We start from the raw sequence: 14,415 nt of genomic DNA on the forward strand, positions 1-14,415 counted from the left end.
TTACTTGCAGGTGTGGACGTCGTAGACGCGGGTGCACTCCTGGCAGCTGACGTAGCAGCACCAGTGGAAGATGCAGTGGCATTTCTCCTTCCGCTTCTCAGTCCTGGTGTTGTGGCCGCGGCCGCAGCACAGCAGGTCGCAGCCGTCGATGCCGTGCGAGCTGACGTTGCAGGTCCTGTCCCTGGTGCCGAAGGAGCCTGTCTCGGGGTTGGGCTCGCAGAAGTTGGGGGAGTTCTCGTAGTAGACCAGGTCCCGCTCGGTGGGGGGCTTGAAGAGAGCGTACTTGGCCCGCAGGGTCTCCACCCAGCCGCGGGACTCGCGGTGCTTCTCCACCACCATCTCGGAGGCGCTGTCGTATTTGTCCTTCAGGTAGTCGCCGATGGCCCTGAAGTCAGGCTGTGCCCACCAGCAGGTCTTCACCTCGCAGCTGCCCGACAGCCCGTGGCACTTGCACTTCAGGTGCATGTGGTCCAGGATGGTCTTCCCGGGGGACACAAAGCAAAGTGGTCAGCAGCAGCTCATGGTGCCCCCCTGCTGGCTCTCAGCTGCCCACCCCTGCTGGCTCCCAGCCCCCACCTTTGGTGTGTGGCATAGCCACCTCCAGGTGGGGACATGGCACTGGGATGGCTGAGATGGGCACCCGCTCAAATCCACTCTAGTCCAGTCCAGGCTAATCTAATCCAAAGGCCAAATCCTTTCAGTGCAGTCCTCCCCAGCCCTCTTCTCCAGACCCTTCCCCAGCTTTGTTGCCCTTCTCTGGACCTGCTCCAGCCTCTCAATGTCCTTCTTGCAGTGAGGAGCCCAAAACTGACCCCAGGATTCAAGCTGTGGCCTCCCCAGTGCCCAGTCCAGGGGCACAATCCCTGCCCTGCTCCTGCTGCCCACACCATTGCTGCTCCAGGCCAGGCTGCTGGAGGCCTTCTTGGCCACCTGGGCACTGCTGCCTCATCTCCATCTGGCTGTTGGCCAACACCCCCAGGCCTTTTCCCGCCAGGCACTCTGTCCCAAGCCTGGAGCATTCCTGGGGTTGTTGTGACCCAAGTGCAGCACTCAGCACCTCTAGCTGAACCTCATCCCTGGATCCAGCCTGCCCAGATCCCCCTGCAGAGCCTCCTGACCCTCCAGCAGCTCACCACAGCCACCAAGCTTGGTGTCACCTGCAAACTGCCTGAGAGTGCAGCTGAGGGCTGGGGGATGTCTCTGACATGGATTTACACTGCCCCCCTTGTGCTGGCTCTGCTCAGGAGCCTTTCATGCCCAAGCCTGAGCGGTGGCACCAGGAAGTCAATGAAGTTGTGTCCCTAAGGGCACAGAGCTCCTCCTCCCCAGGAAGCTCCTCCTTGGAGCTGAGCAGCCCCTGGGGGCTGTTGCCATTACCAGTTTGGTGTTTTTTTCACAGGCAGCTGTCAGCTGTTAACACAATTTAGAGATCCAAGCTTCTACCCTCCCACCACTGCCTGCTGTGGTGTGGAGGAGCCATGCCTGGTGCTGCTTCAGGCACTGCTTGGGAGGTCTCACTGTGACAGGGTTCAGCCTGCTGGGCTTGCAAACGACCTGGAGCAGAGTGTCCCAGGCCACACTGGGTGCTGGAACACTGCAACAAGCTGCCCAGGGAGGTGGTTGAGAAGGTGGAGATGCTCAACATGCTGCTCAACAGGGCTCTGGGCAACCTGATCTAGTGGAGGATGTCCCTGCTGACTGCAGGGGGGATTGGACTGGATGACCTTTGGAAGTCCCTTCCAACCCAAACCATTCTATGATTCTTTGCTTGCAGCCAGAACAGAATATCCCAGCTGGAAGGGGCTGACAGCCATCACCTGGTCCCACAAATCCCTGGGTGGGAAAACGTGACTATGGGGAGCATACAGGGAGGAGCAGCTGGGGAGAAAAGTCCTCTTGACCTGAGTCTCAGGTGGCTGAGCTGGACTGCTAGGTGCTGCCTTGAAGGCATCTTTGAGGTTTTCTAATCCCTACCCCCCCATCTGTTGGAGAATCTGAGCATTGCCATGGGCAGAAAGCCCTCTCCCAGGCATTGCCATGGGCAGAAGGCTCTCTCCTAGGCATTGCCATGGGCAGCAGGCTTTCTCCTGGGCACTGCCATGGGCAGAAGGTTCTCTCCTAGGCATTGCCATGGGCAGAAGGCTCTCTCCTGGGCATTGCCATGGCCAGAAAGCCCTCTCCTAGGCATTGCCATCGCCAGAGGGCCCTCTCCTGGGCATTGCCATGACCTAGATGGCTCTCTCCTGGGCACTGCAGTCTCCAGAGGGCTCAGTCCCGGCCGTGCCGTGCCCGCAGCAGCCCCGGCCGTGCTGCTCACCGTCCTGCCCGCCTCGTTGTTGTGCCGGTTCATGGCGGAGCGTGCGTCAGGGCGGTTCTCCCGCGCGTCGGCGAACTCCCTCGACACCAGCACCCCGAAGTCGGCGTCCTCGCTGCAGCCCCCCCACTTCCAGCCGTCCCCGGGGGGCCCCTTGTGGTGGGAGTCGCAGCCGCAGATGGTGGAGGTGCCCTCGGCGCAGGAGCGAGTGACGGCGAAGGCCACCCCGGCCGAGGCGATGGCGTGCACGAAGGCAGACTCCCGGGTGGCTGCGGACAAGCAGAGCCCGGAGGGTTAGCAGCGGTGCCAGGCTCGGGCTTCCTTTCCAGCCTCCCCCCCCCCCAGCACCACCACCCACAGCTCTGCAACGCCCAGAAAGTTCTCTCCTTACATTTCAGTGCCCAAAGCCTGAGCCAGGGGCTGCTGGCAGCTCCCTGTGATGCCTGCAGGCAGGAGGAGCTGCAGCCCTGGCTCCGGCTCTGGGGATCTCAAGTGCAGCATTGAACGGGTTGGGTTGGAAAGGACCTTCAAGATCATTAGTCCCAACCCCCTGCCATGGGCAGGGACACCTCCCTCCAGCCCAGCTTGCTCAAGGCCTCAGCCAGTCTGGCCTGGAACACCTCCAGGGAGGGGACAGCCACAGCCTCCATGGGCAGCCTGTGCCAGTCTCTCCCCAGCCTCACTCTCAAGAATTTCTTCCTCTTCTCCAGTCTCAATCTCCCCCAGATGAGCACCCAGCTCATGGGTGGTGATGGGAACACGAAACATCAGCAGGGGTTTGATGGCCTCAGAAGTGAGTCACTGGAGCAATTCCTTGTCTGGAAGCCCAGAGAGGGTCCTCCATGCCCAGAGTTAGCTCAAGAGGAGATGAAGCAGCTCAGGCGTGTGCTGAAACAGGGCAAGGTTTCAGGTGGCCCAGGATAGACATTGGTTGAGACCCCATCCCTGGAGGCATTCAAGGTCAGACTTGGTGTGGCCCTGGGCAGCCTGGCCTTGTTGGAGGTGTCCCTGCTGAGTGCAGGGGGGTTGGACAAGATGCCTTTGGAGGGTCCCTTCCAGCCCAACACAGTCTGTGAGTCTGTGCAGCCCAGCTGAGGGTGTGAAGACAACCCTGAAGGTCATTACTGAACAAGCCAGGAGGAAACCCAAGCAGGTGAAACTTGGTCCCTGTCTTGAAGCCTCTAACCATTGGTGTGCTCCAGGTGCAGAGAATGACCTTCAGCAGGCCCAAAGTAGCAAAGCTGGAGAAGGCCATGACAGCACTGAGGGCTGGAGAAAGGATGAAGTGAATTGTCCAGGATGCCCAGGGTGGAGAGGTGGGAACAGGAGCACAGAGCCACAGGAGCAGTTTGGTTGGAAAAGGTCTCTAAGGTCATCAAGTCCAACCATGGGTGAATTTCTGTGCTGAGAGAAACAGCAGAACAAAGACACATGGCAGGAGGTGGGGGCAGTACAGAAAATCCACATGAAGATGAAGATGAAGAAGATGATGAAGATGGAGATGAAGGTGCAGTGGGCTTGCTGAGCTGGAGCATCTCTGTCCATCACCTCTTCCACCCATGCCCATGGCAGGTTGACTTTCAAGCCCTCCCTTTCCCTGGTCATTCTGTGGAGCCCTGACATAGACCTTGCCCAGCAGCAGCCAAGGTGCACATGGGGTATGAGGAAGCCACCAGAAGCCACAGAGATGTTTGCATTGGCTGGGGCTGAGAAGGACAGCAAGGCCAAGCAGGATGGGTGGGAAAGCAGACCAGAGCTGACTGCTTTGTGCCTGGAGCCTCCCAGCTCCCCTCGAGTGTCTGAGGGCATGTTCTTCAGCATGCCCCAAACCCTCTGCAGCAGCCCAGCAGACTGCAGTGCCCTCTGCCCAAGCACCAGGGCTTCTCCTGGGCTGCAATGGCCAAAGCCCAGGGGTGAAGTGCAGCCCTGAGATGCTGTTCTGAAGAGCACACCTGAACCAGCAGCTGCTCTGGAGCTGCCCAGATGGATTTCCTTGGCCTGCTACTACCAGAGGAAACTTCTGAGATGTTAGAAGCACCAACTGACAGGACTGTGAGAAGACCTGGACCTAGCTTTAGGGGATAAAAAGGAGATGACTTAATATGATGACATATGACTACCATGAGGTCTTGGAGTTTAATCACAGAATGGTTCAGGTTGGAAGGGACCTTAGACATCATCTGCTCCAACCCCCAGCCATAGGCTGGGACACCTCTCAGCTAGATTGAGCTACTCAAGGCCTCATCAGGTCTGGCCTTGAACACCCCCAGGAAGGAGGCAGCCACAGCCTCCTTGGGCAGCCTGCTCCAGAGTCTCACCACCCTTGTACTGCAGAACTTCTTCCTCAGCTCCAGTCTAACCCTGCTCTGCCTCAGCTCCAAACCATTCCCCCTTGGCCTGTTTCTGTCCTGTCTGGGTCAGGGTCAAGGCCAGAATTTGCTGCTGGCTTACACCAATGATGACCTTGGAGACCACCCCATCCTTCCAGAGCAGGAGCCAAGAACTACCTTCTCAGCTGCCCCATGCACCTCTCTTGCCTCATGCCCTGGGGAGGTCTTCACTGCACCAGGTCCTGCTCCTTGGCCTGCAGTCTTCTCTCAAGATCTGGCCTCTACCTTCCAAGACCCAGGAACCTCAAAAAGAGCTAATTTTGCCCATGCAGGTAACTGCAAGAGGCAGCTCATGGGTGTAAGCCAGCTGTGGAGGAGCTCATCTCCTCCTGCTGCAGTAGGGGAATGTGGATCTAGATGCCAGATGTGGTCCTACACCAGGGCTGCTCAATCTTGTCTGTGCTGCTGGGGCCACGCTGTGGTTTTCACCTCCTTGAACTCAAACTCTTCCCTCCTTGTCCTTCCCACCTCTGATCCACCTGCAGAGGTCCAGCCTCTTCCTGCTCAGGTTTTCCTTAGCTATCTGGGGACCACAGGCCACCGGCTGAAGATGACTGCTCCAGCCAGGGTGCCTCAGGCTGACAAAGGCTATTTGGGTGGCCTGTGATCAGATAAGAGGAGCCAGGGAGCCCTTCTGGCCTCGGCCCGGGACGGCTCGGGGGCACGGGGGGAGGACACGAGTCGCTTGCTGGCCGCTGCCTCCCCTGCCCACGCCGGGGCGGGACAGCGATGGGCACGGGATGGAGCCGCGGCGCTCGGCGGGGCCCCGTGCGGAGCGCGGTGCGGGGATGGCACCGAACCGGGGCTGCCGCGGCCGGGCAGAGGCGGGACGAGAGCCGTGATCCGAGAGTCCTGAGCTCTGAGCCCGGAGACGTGAGTCCTGAGCTCTGAGCCTTAAGTCCTGAGCCGTGAGCCCTGAGTCCTGAGCCCTGAGCCCAGAGCCTTGAGCCCTGAGCCGCCCCGGGGGGCTGCCCCACGCCGGCGGCTGCCCCCCAGCACCTCGCACGGTGCCGGGGCGGCGGCATCGAGCTGCAAGCACCAAATCCTCGCCCGGAGCTGCTGCCCCGGGCCCGGGCGAGGCGCCGGGAGAATTTCCCAGAGACGAGAGGAGGGAGCAGCGTTCCCAGAGCCAGGGGAGGGGCCGGGAGGGAGGATTAGAGCCGCCTTGACAGGGCACCACTGCGCCTGTCCCCCAGCCGGGCCGGTACCTGCTGGGACGCTCAATCTGCCATTGTCCCCTCGGTGTCACACTCCATTACCCGCATAATGCCGAATGTTTCCGCCGGCCAGCGTACCCACGGCACGGAGCGCTGGCATTCCCCAGGAGCACCTCGTAGCAACGGGGCAATGTTCCCCTGTCCTGCCGTCACCCTCCAATCCCGCCAGCCCGGCTGGGAAATCCCTTTTGATGGCGCTCCCCGGCCCCCCGGCCCCGGCTCGGAGCGGCTAAAGGGCGTGTGAATGCGGCCGCCGGCTGCGGCTGCGGCGCTGCGCTGCCGCCGCTCGCCCTGCCTCACAGTAGGGGAGGAAGCTTAGCTCTTTCTCAGCGCTATAAGCTTATTTTTCTCTCTCCTGCTCTCCTTTCCCTCCCCCCTCCCCTTAAGCTGCCGAGTTTATATCAAGACGGCCCCCTGATCCCACACACCCCTGTTTAGATGCAAATGACTGCGGGTGTCATGGCTGAGAAAAGCGCAGGGTTATCGTGGTGCGGCTCCTGCCTTTCACAGCTCGTGTCAGGGGCTTAGCCCGACACAGAAGGACCCCCAAAGGCAGCCCAGCCCCAGCTGCCCGGCCTGCACCTGGCCCCTCGCAGCCGGGCACAGCGAGGCGCTGCCCTGCGCGGCGCCGTGGGCAGGAGGATTCAGCCCGGCTGCGGCTGAGGAGGAACCTTCCTGGAGAGCCGGTGGCATCTTCCTGGGGAGGGAGAGCCGGCAAAGGGCAGGGGAAGAGCGGTCCCTGCCGTGCTCAGGACGGAGGGAGATGCCTGAGCTTGGGACGGCTCCTGCCAAACTCTTGCAGATCCAGTCTTGCCTGCGGCTCCAAGACCTCTTCTCTGCCCCAGGAGTCTGTCTCCAGGTGCCTGCGGGGCCCCCCTTCCTCCTGCACTCACAAACAGCCCCTTCTGGGCACCACGGAGGTTAGCACTGACCGGAGGACAGCGATCGCTCGTCCTCCAGAGCGGCAGCGAGGCACCGGCCCTGGGCTGAGCCCTGGCTTTGGGCAGGACTTGGCTGCAAAAGGCTTTGGCTGCTGCTGAAGACTGCTCTCGCAGTGAGACAGGAGCAGGAGGAAGCAGGTTTTGCCTCTCCCCTCGTCCCGGGCTGCACACCTGCAGTATAAATCATCCCGGGGAATTTGCCTGTAAAAACATGAGCTTACCCCACGGACTGGGGCTGGGCTGTGGGGGTTTGCATTGCCCAGGTTAGCAGAACAGACATGAAAAAACAGAAGGAAGATAATCGATGGCCCTCAGGAACCCAAGCCTCAGCAGCTAAGGCTGCCACAGCTTCTACGGCAAAACCCTCACCAGTCTGAATTTGGAGCAGGGCACATGGGAGGGAATTAGGTTGCTCAGGCAAAGCCTGGGCCGGGGTTGGTGACCGGCAGCTCTCAGATGCCAGGCCCCCTGGGGTGGTTTTCTCTGGGCTGGGTTTGGCTTTGCTGCAAACTTGAAGCCACAAGCCTGAGGAAGGAGAGATCAGAGTCATATTGTGGAACTGGGAAGAGAGGTGGAGATGTGGTGGGAGGCTGTGGAAGAGCAGGAAGCTCTTGGGCTGCTTCAGTGCTCTCAGTGCTGCAAGCCTGGGTGGTGTGGCCAGAAGGAGTGACCAAGAGAAGCCTGAGGATGAGCCCTGAGAGGGTCTGCACTGCCAAACCACTGCAGCCAGCTCCCACACTGCACCACTCCTCAGGCTAAGCCCTCCTGGAATGGAAGCGACTGTGATTAACATTTTTGCAGCTCCTGTAAGATGAAATTACCCTCAATTTCTTTCCAGGCTGCATTAGAAATGATTTCCCATGCTGCTGTAGTGAGAGCTGCACCTTTGAAGTTTTCTCCAAAACAGCTTCAACCTACCTAAGGGAGCAGGGATGAGATTAACCTGAGTGGGGCTCCTGAAGAGGTGATTTCACCCAGGTAGTTATCACAGCTTAGCTCTGGCTAGTTGGGGCTTAGCACTGCATGCCTCTTGGCACTTGATGTCTTGCAGCAGTGCAGGCTGCAAGGGTTTGTCACCTTAGCCTGAGCCTTACCACTCATTAACCCTTCTTTCTTTGAGGGGCTACATCCTGCTGCATGTCCTGCAAATCAACAAGAAGGGCTGGAGCTCCCCTCCTATGGAGACAGACTGAGAGAGTTGGGGTTGTTCAGTCTGGAGAGAACACTCAAGGAGACCTTTTTGTGGCCTTCCAGGATCTGAAGGGGGTTACAGGAAAGCTGGGGAGGGACTTTTGAGGGTGTCAGGGAGTGATAGGACTGGGAGGATGGAGCAAAACTAGAAGTGGAGAGATTCAGATTGGATGTCAGGAAGAAGTTCTTCCCCATGGGGGTGGTGAGACACTGGCACAGGTTGCCCAGGGAGGTGGTGGAAGGCTCATGCCTAGAGGTCTTTAAGGCCAGGCTGGATGTGGCTCTTGGGCAACCTGCTCTGGTGTGAGGTGTCCCTGGCCATGGCAGGGGAGTTGGAACTGGCTGAGCCTTGAGGTCCCTTCCAACCCTGATAATTCTATGGCTCTAAGATGCTCAGAGCTCATCCAGATGGAGGAAACGCAGCCAGTGGTGAGCACTGGTCTCAGACCTGGGTTATGGGCTCAAAACTCTTCATTTCTGTGTTACTGCAGCTAAGGACGATGGGACAACAGCCTGGGAGAAGTCCAGCCTGGAAGTGTCCAACCCTAGCCCTGTCCACAAGCAGCCCTGGTCCCCAGGGCCATGACAGCTAATGAGGTCTATGAGGGCAGGACAAAAGCCTTCTCCTTGACAGTGTTCCCTGTTCCTTCAGCTGCAAGCAGTGCCTGGGAGGGGTTTGTTTTCCCCCGTGCCTGCTGGCACTGCAGACTTTGGGATCTCAGAGGTTTTCCTTGGTGCTGCCCGGGTGAGCCCCAGCCCATCTCTGCCGGTTCCTCTGCAAGGCAGCAGTGAGAATCCATTAGCACATGAGAGAGATGTAAAAGAGGAGCAGGGTGAGCTGGGCTGGGTTTGATGTGTCCTCCTTTGCAGACACTGCTGTTTATTTTTAACTGTTCCACTTAGAGGTGAGGGAGATGCCAGAACAAACACAATTCCCCTGCTAATTGCCTGTCTGAGAGACCACTGATGTACCACGGAGGGACTGGGAGGGTTGGGATAACAAAGGTGCTCAGAGACTTCTCTCCATCTGTCAGAAGGGCTCCAGAGCCATGGGTGAGGTTTGCCTTTGCCAGCTCAGAGCACAGGGAAATGCTAAGGCATGTCCACACATGAAGCTCTGCTCCAGCCCCTGCAGCCCAGAGCATCTCAACACCTTCATGGATCCAGAGCTCAGCTTGCTCCTTGTGGGGAGCTTCAAGGCCAAGCTTTAAAGTGCTTCCTTGCTGACAGAGGTGGTGGTGAGAGATGCTCAGAGCCTGAGTGCTGCAGCAACTCTGTCTTGATGTGTTCACTATTTTTATGACAGGCCTGAAGGGACAGGGGGAGGGGCAATAGCTTCAAACTACAGCAGAGCAGATTGAGATTGGATGTGAGGAACAAGTTCTGCACCAGGAGGCTGCTGGAACTCTGCAACAGGTTGCCCAGGGAGGTGGTTGAGGTCCCATCCCTGGAGATATTCAAGGTGAGGCTCCACAAGGCTCTGGGCAACCTGATCTGGTAGAGGATGTCCCTGCTGCCTGCAGGGGGTTGGACTGGATGAGCTTTGGAGCTCCCTTCCAGCCCTGATTAATTATCAAAACACTTCCTGGACCATCAGGGCTGTGACTCTTCCCTCTGCTCAGCACTTGTGAGGCCACCTGTGGGATCTGATGTCCAGTTTGGGGCAGGCAAAACAGGGTCATAGAGATGGGAGTCCAGTTCTTGTTGTTATTATTTTATGATTGCTTTTAGGGAACCCAAACCTTCCTGGTCTTGGAGGTGCTGAGGTTTGGGACATGCTTTTGTCTAGGCAGCGGGTAACAGTGTGGAGAGCCTTGGTGAGGAGTTATTGACTGGGGTTGGGTTGGATTGGAGCTGGGGGTGTTGAGGCTGGGGAAGAGGAGGCTGAGGGAGACCTCGTTGCTCTCTCCAGCTCCCTGAAGGGAGGTTGCAGTGAGCAGGGGGCAGCCTCTGCTCCTTGGGGGCAAGGGACAGGAGCAGAGGCAATGGTTCCAAGCTGCCCCAGGGGAGGCTCAGGCTGGAGCTCAGGAAATATTTCTGCCCTGGAAGGGATCTCAAACATTGGAACAGGCTGCCCAGGGCAGTGCTGCAGTCACCATCCCTGGGGGTGTTCCAGCAGCAGGGACCTGGGGCTTAGGGCCATGGTTCAGAGGTGACCTTGCAGTGCTGGGCTGTGGGTTGGACTGGATGAGCTTGGAGCTCTCTTCCAACCAGATGTGTCCTGTGGCTCTGTAAAGACAGGAGTTGCCCCAAAGTACATCCCCCCAAAAGGGGTGCTGAATCTCTTGGTCCCTGTTACATTCTGCTATGCCTTCATAACCCTTGATTTCTGCAGTGTCTCACTTTAACCCTAATCACAGAACCACAGACTGGGTTGGGTTGGAAGGGACCTTCAGGATCATCCAGCTCCAACCCCCTGCCATGGGCAGGGACACCTCCCACCAGCCCAGGCTGCTCAAGGCCTCATCCAGCCTGGCCTCGAACACCTCCAGGGAGGGGACAGCCACAGCCTCCCTGGCCAACCTGTGCCAGTCTCTCCCCAGCCTCACTCTCAAGAATTTCTTCCTCATCTCCAGTCTCAATCTCCCCTCTTCCAGCTCAAAGCCATTGTCCCTCATCCTGTCACTGAATCACCTTCCCTGAGCTGCAGAGCTGCAGCTGAAGGGAGCTGAGCTGCTAGTGGAAGGCTGAAGCTTGGAAAGCTCATCAGGACCTGCTCACATGCAGAGTTTCACTTTGTTGTGAGAAAGATTCACCAGGAGTTGTGCACAGTCCAGGGGCCCTTGGGAAATGTCAATGTCCTGGAGTTCAGCTCTGATCTCTCCAGTTTCTTAAAGGCTGAACCACTTAGTCTGGAGAGAAGGAGGCTGGGGGGGAGACCTCATTGTTCTCTACAGCTCCCTGGAAGGAGGCTGGAGCCAGGCAGAGGTTAGGCTCTTCTCCCAGGGAACAAGCAACAGGACAGGAGAAAACAGCCTCAGGTTTCCCCAGGGAGGTTTAGGTTGGACATGAGGAACAATTTCTTCTGCTTGAGGGCTGTCAAGACCTGGCCCAGGCTGTTCAGGGCAGTGATGGAGTCTCCATCCCTGGAGGGGTTTCAGAGCCCTGGAGATGTGGTGCTGAGGGTCATGGGTTGGTGGTGCCAAGGCAGTGCTGGGCTAAGGCTTGGATTGGATGATCTCAGAGGTCCCTTCCCACCCAAATGGTTCCATCCTTCTCTAAGATTCCCCATTCCAAAGCCCCACTGGAGTGACCAATTCCTTCTCTACAAACAGACCTCCCTGGACTGAACAGACTTGGTTCATGTTGCCTCCAAAAAAGTTCAGCTTAGGAAAGGCTTTTGGGTGCTGGCTGGAGCTGTGACACCAGGGTGTGCTCTGGGGATGTGCCTTGTGCCAGGCTGGGCATGGAGTCAACAAAAGCCCTGGATGGGATGGGGGAAGGGGAGCTTTGCACCCTCTCCGTGGCTCAGCTCCATGACAATGCCTTTCAGTCTGGGGACTTGGCTTGCTAAGTGAGCATCTGACCTGGGTGGGTTGTCTGCCCCAAGAACCCTCCAGCAGCCTCCTTGCAGGCTGTGCTTGCTGCAGGCTGCTGCTTCAGCTGCCCAGCTGTGACCTCCCTGGGAATCCCAACTGCACTGTGCCTCACCAGTGTGCTTCCAGTGTGCCTCATCCATGCCAGTGGGTCTACAAAGGTGGCCTTCCAGGAGCAGGGGATGAAGAGGAGCAAGCACAAGTGTCTGGAGGGAAGGTAGGGTTTGGTCTCCCTCTTTTTGCTTCCAGCCCTGACTGTTTCAGGCTCACCCAGGAGAAGAAGTGGTGAAATGCCAACCAAGCCTGACCAGGACCATGCATTTCAGCCATGGCTTCTCACTGGGGGGGAAACCTCTACCCAGTGGCCCCCTAGGATAGAGTGCATGCTTCAGAGGGCTTGCTTTGGCCCCAGGGAAGCTGACCCCAACCCTCTCCCTGGCTTTTCCCTTGGATCTGCTGGACTCTGTTGCTTGGAAGCACTGCAGGCCCTGGGCAGAGACGATGGAGGCCATGATTCCAGACCATGCATGGGGAGAGATATCTTCTCCTTCCTGTACTTCACCCTACTGAGAGCTGCTGGGGTGGGAACACACCCTCCCCTCATTATCCCTTCTGATGTAGCACACCAGAAAAAAAAGAAACTGGAGGAAAAAAAGAAACTGGAGAAAAAAAAAAGAAACTGGAGAAAAAAAAGAAACTGGAGGGAAAAAAGAAACTGGAGGGAAAAAAAGAAACTGGAGGGAAAAAAAGAAACTGGAGGGAAAAAAAGAACCTGGAGAAAAAAAGAACCTGGAGGCAAAAAAAGAAACTGGAGGGGAAAAAAGAAACTGGAGGGGAAAAGAAACTGGAGGGAAAAAGAAACTGGAGGGGAAAAAAGAACCTGGAGAAAAAAAGAAACTGGAGGGAAAAAAAGAAACTGGAGGAAAAAAACAAACTGGAGGGAAAAAAGAACCTGGAGAAAAAAAAGCATCTGGAGAAATGAAGGTTGGCAGTGAGGGCATCAGAGCCTTCCCCAGCGTGCTCCCAGCAGGACATCCCGGGTGGGTCCAGAGCCCAGGGGGGATGTGCCAGCAGGACCCAGCCCGGCAGAGCCTTTCCCTCCCAGCCCCCCGCTGTGCCCTTTACCTTTGTCCAGGACCGGCCCGAAGATGGCCAAGCTGTCGTCGATGGTGGTGCAGTTCCAGCGGCGCCCCCGGAACTGGTGCTGGCACTCCTGGATGCCCAGCTTCACCCCCTCGGCCACGCTGGGCATGATCTCGATGTAGTTGCGGCAGAAGCGGAGCTGCTTGGGCACGAGGCCGGGGATGGAGCCGCAGAGGATGGGCTGGGACCCTAGGGAGCTGTACTGCTGACCCAAGGCAAGGGACCTGCGGGCACAGAGCACGGCCTGAGGGGCGGGCAGCAGGCTGGCGCCATGGTCCTGGCCCCGCCGCACCCCCAGGGGGAATCAGGAGTCTCCTGTGCCACCAAGAGGCTTCCCCTGGAGCAGTGCTGGGGTGGGAAGGGCTCTCCAGGTGAGGTCTTCTCTCTAGCTCCTGTACTCGGCAGGGACACCTCCAGCTAGAGCAGGCTGCCCAGGGCCGCCTCAAGTCTGATCTTGACTGTCTGCAGGGATGGAGCCTCCACCACCTCCCTGGCAGCCTGTTCCAGTGTCTCCCCAGCCTCACTGTGCAGAACTTCCTCCTGTTGGCCAACCCAAACCTCCCCTGCTCCAGTTCCAAACCATTTCCCCTCATCCTATCCCCACAGCCCCTTCTGCACAGTCCCTCCCCAGCCTGCCTGCAGGTCCTTTTCAGATATTGAAATGCAGCTCTAAGGTCTCCCTGGAGCCTTCTCCTCTCCTGGCTGAACTCTCCCAGCCTGTCCCCATAGCAGAGTGTGGCAGTTTAGGCTGGGTGCCCCCTGCCACTGCTGCATGAGATACACCTCTGGTGTCCTGGGTGCTCACCCACTGGGGGTGGACACAGGAAATGGCGTATTTCTACCCATAAATCCTGCACCCTATAAAGCCATCTGCAGAGTCATTCTCTTCCTCTTTCTTCCCTCTCTGCTCCCCTGGGAGATGTCCTCTCTTATCGGGTAATGCCGGGGGAGTATCCTCAAGGCCTCTTAGGCCTGTCTAGGCCTAATGCCAGGAGGAGAATGGAGGGGGGGGCAGTCTCAGACCTGGCCAGCCTGAGACTTGCCTAGCAGTGGGAGGGGGGAAGAAAGAGCCCTGGGGGGTTTGGGTAGACCCTCAGGTGGGAGAAGGGAAGGATTGGGAAACCTCTGGATACTATGTAAGGGACTCTGTATGCTTTAGGATGTTCTTTTCCACTATGCTGTGTAGTTTTTCTGTAGCTTCACCAGTTTGCTTTTCCATTTAAACTTTCCATCACTCTCCAATCCGTTTGCGTGTGTCATTCTTTTGTCCCTCTCGGGGCAAGAGATGTTCTGGCTGGCCTCAAACCAGCACACCCTCCTGCCTTGCCCGGGACCCTACCTGGCCTGCAGTGTCCCTCCAGAAGCTCTGGACAAGCCTCTGGCTGAGCAGCTGCAAGAGAGTCTGCAGCAGAGCAGCTGTGAGGAACTCCCAGCCTGTCCCCATAGCAGAGGTTCTCCAGCCTCTGGTCACCTTGGTGGCCCTCACCTTGGTGAGGTATTGTCCATGAGGCTTGTCCTGGTGTGCTGGCTGTGAGCCCCACACCATGTCTCACATGTTGGTTCCTTCTGCTGCAGCTCACAGGTGTAAACCCTGCCCCAGGTTTGATCTGGAAGAGCAGATCCAGCCCTCAGGTAGCCTCCAGAAAGCAGCAGTGGCTTTGAGGCAGTGAGAGCTGGGACTGC

General features: G+C 57.9%; 1 protein-coding gene across 2 annotated transcripts in view; it reads right to left on the bottom strand.

The window, feature by feature from the left end:
- LOC128978465 (proto-oncogene Wnt-3) overlaps positions 1-14,415 on the bottom strand; it is a 70,280-nt gene continuing 55,865 nt past the window's right edge. For both annotated transcript variants that reach the window (XM_054396407.1, XM_054396408.1), the window contains 3 exons: positions 12,715-12,956; positions 2,318-2,583; positions 1-480 (listed from right to left, as the gene is read on the bottom strand). In XM_054396407.1, the coding sequence (XP_054252382.1) occupies positions 1-480; positions 2,318-2,583; positions 12,715-12,956 (988 nt within the window). The remainder of the gene's footprint in view (positions 481-2,317; positions 2,584-12,714; positions 12,957-14,415) is intronic.

The sequence above is a fragment of the Indicator indicator genome, chromosome 37, assembly GCF_027791375.1.
Source record: "Indicator indicator isolate 239-I01 chromosome 37, UM_Iind_1.1, whole genome shotgun sequence".
NCBI classification, from domain to species: Eukaryota; Metazoa; Chordata; class Aves; order Piciformes; family Indicatoridae; genus Indicator; species Indicator indicator.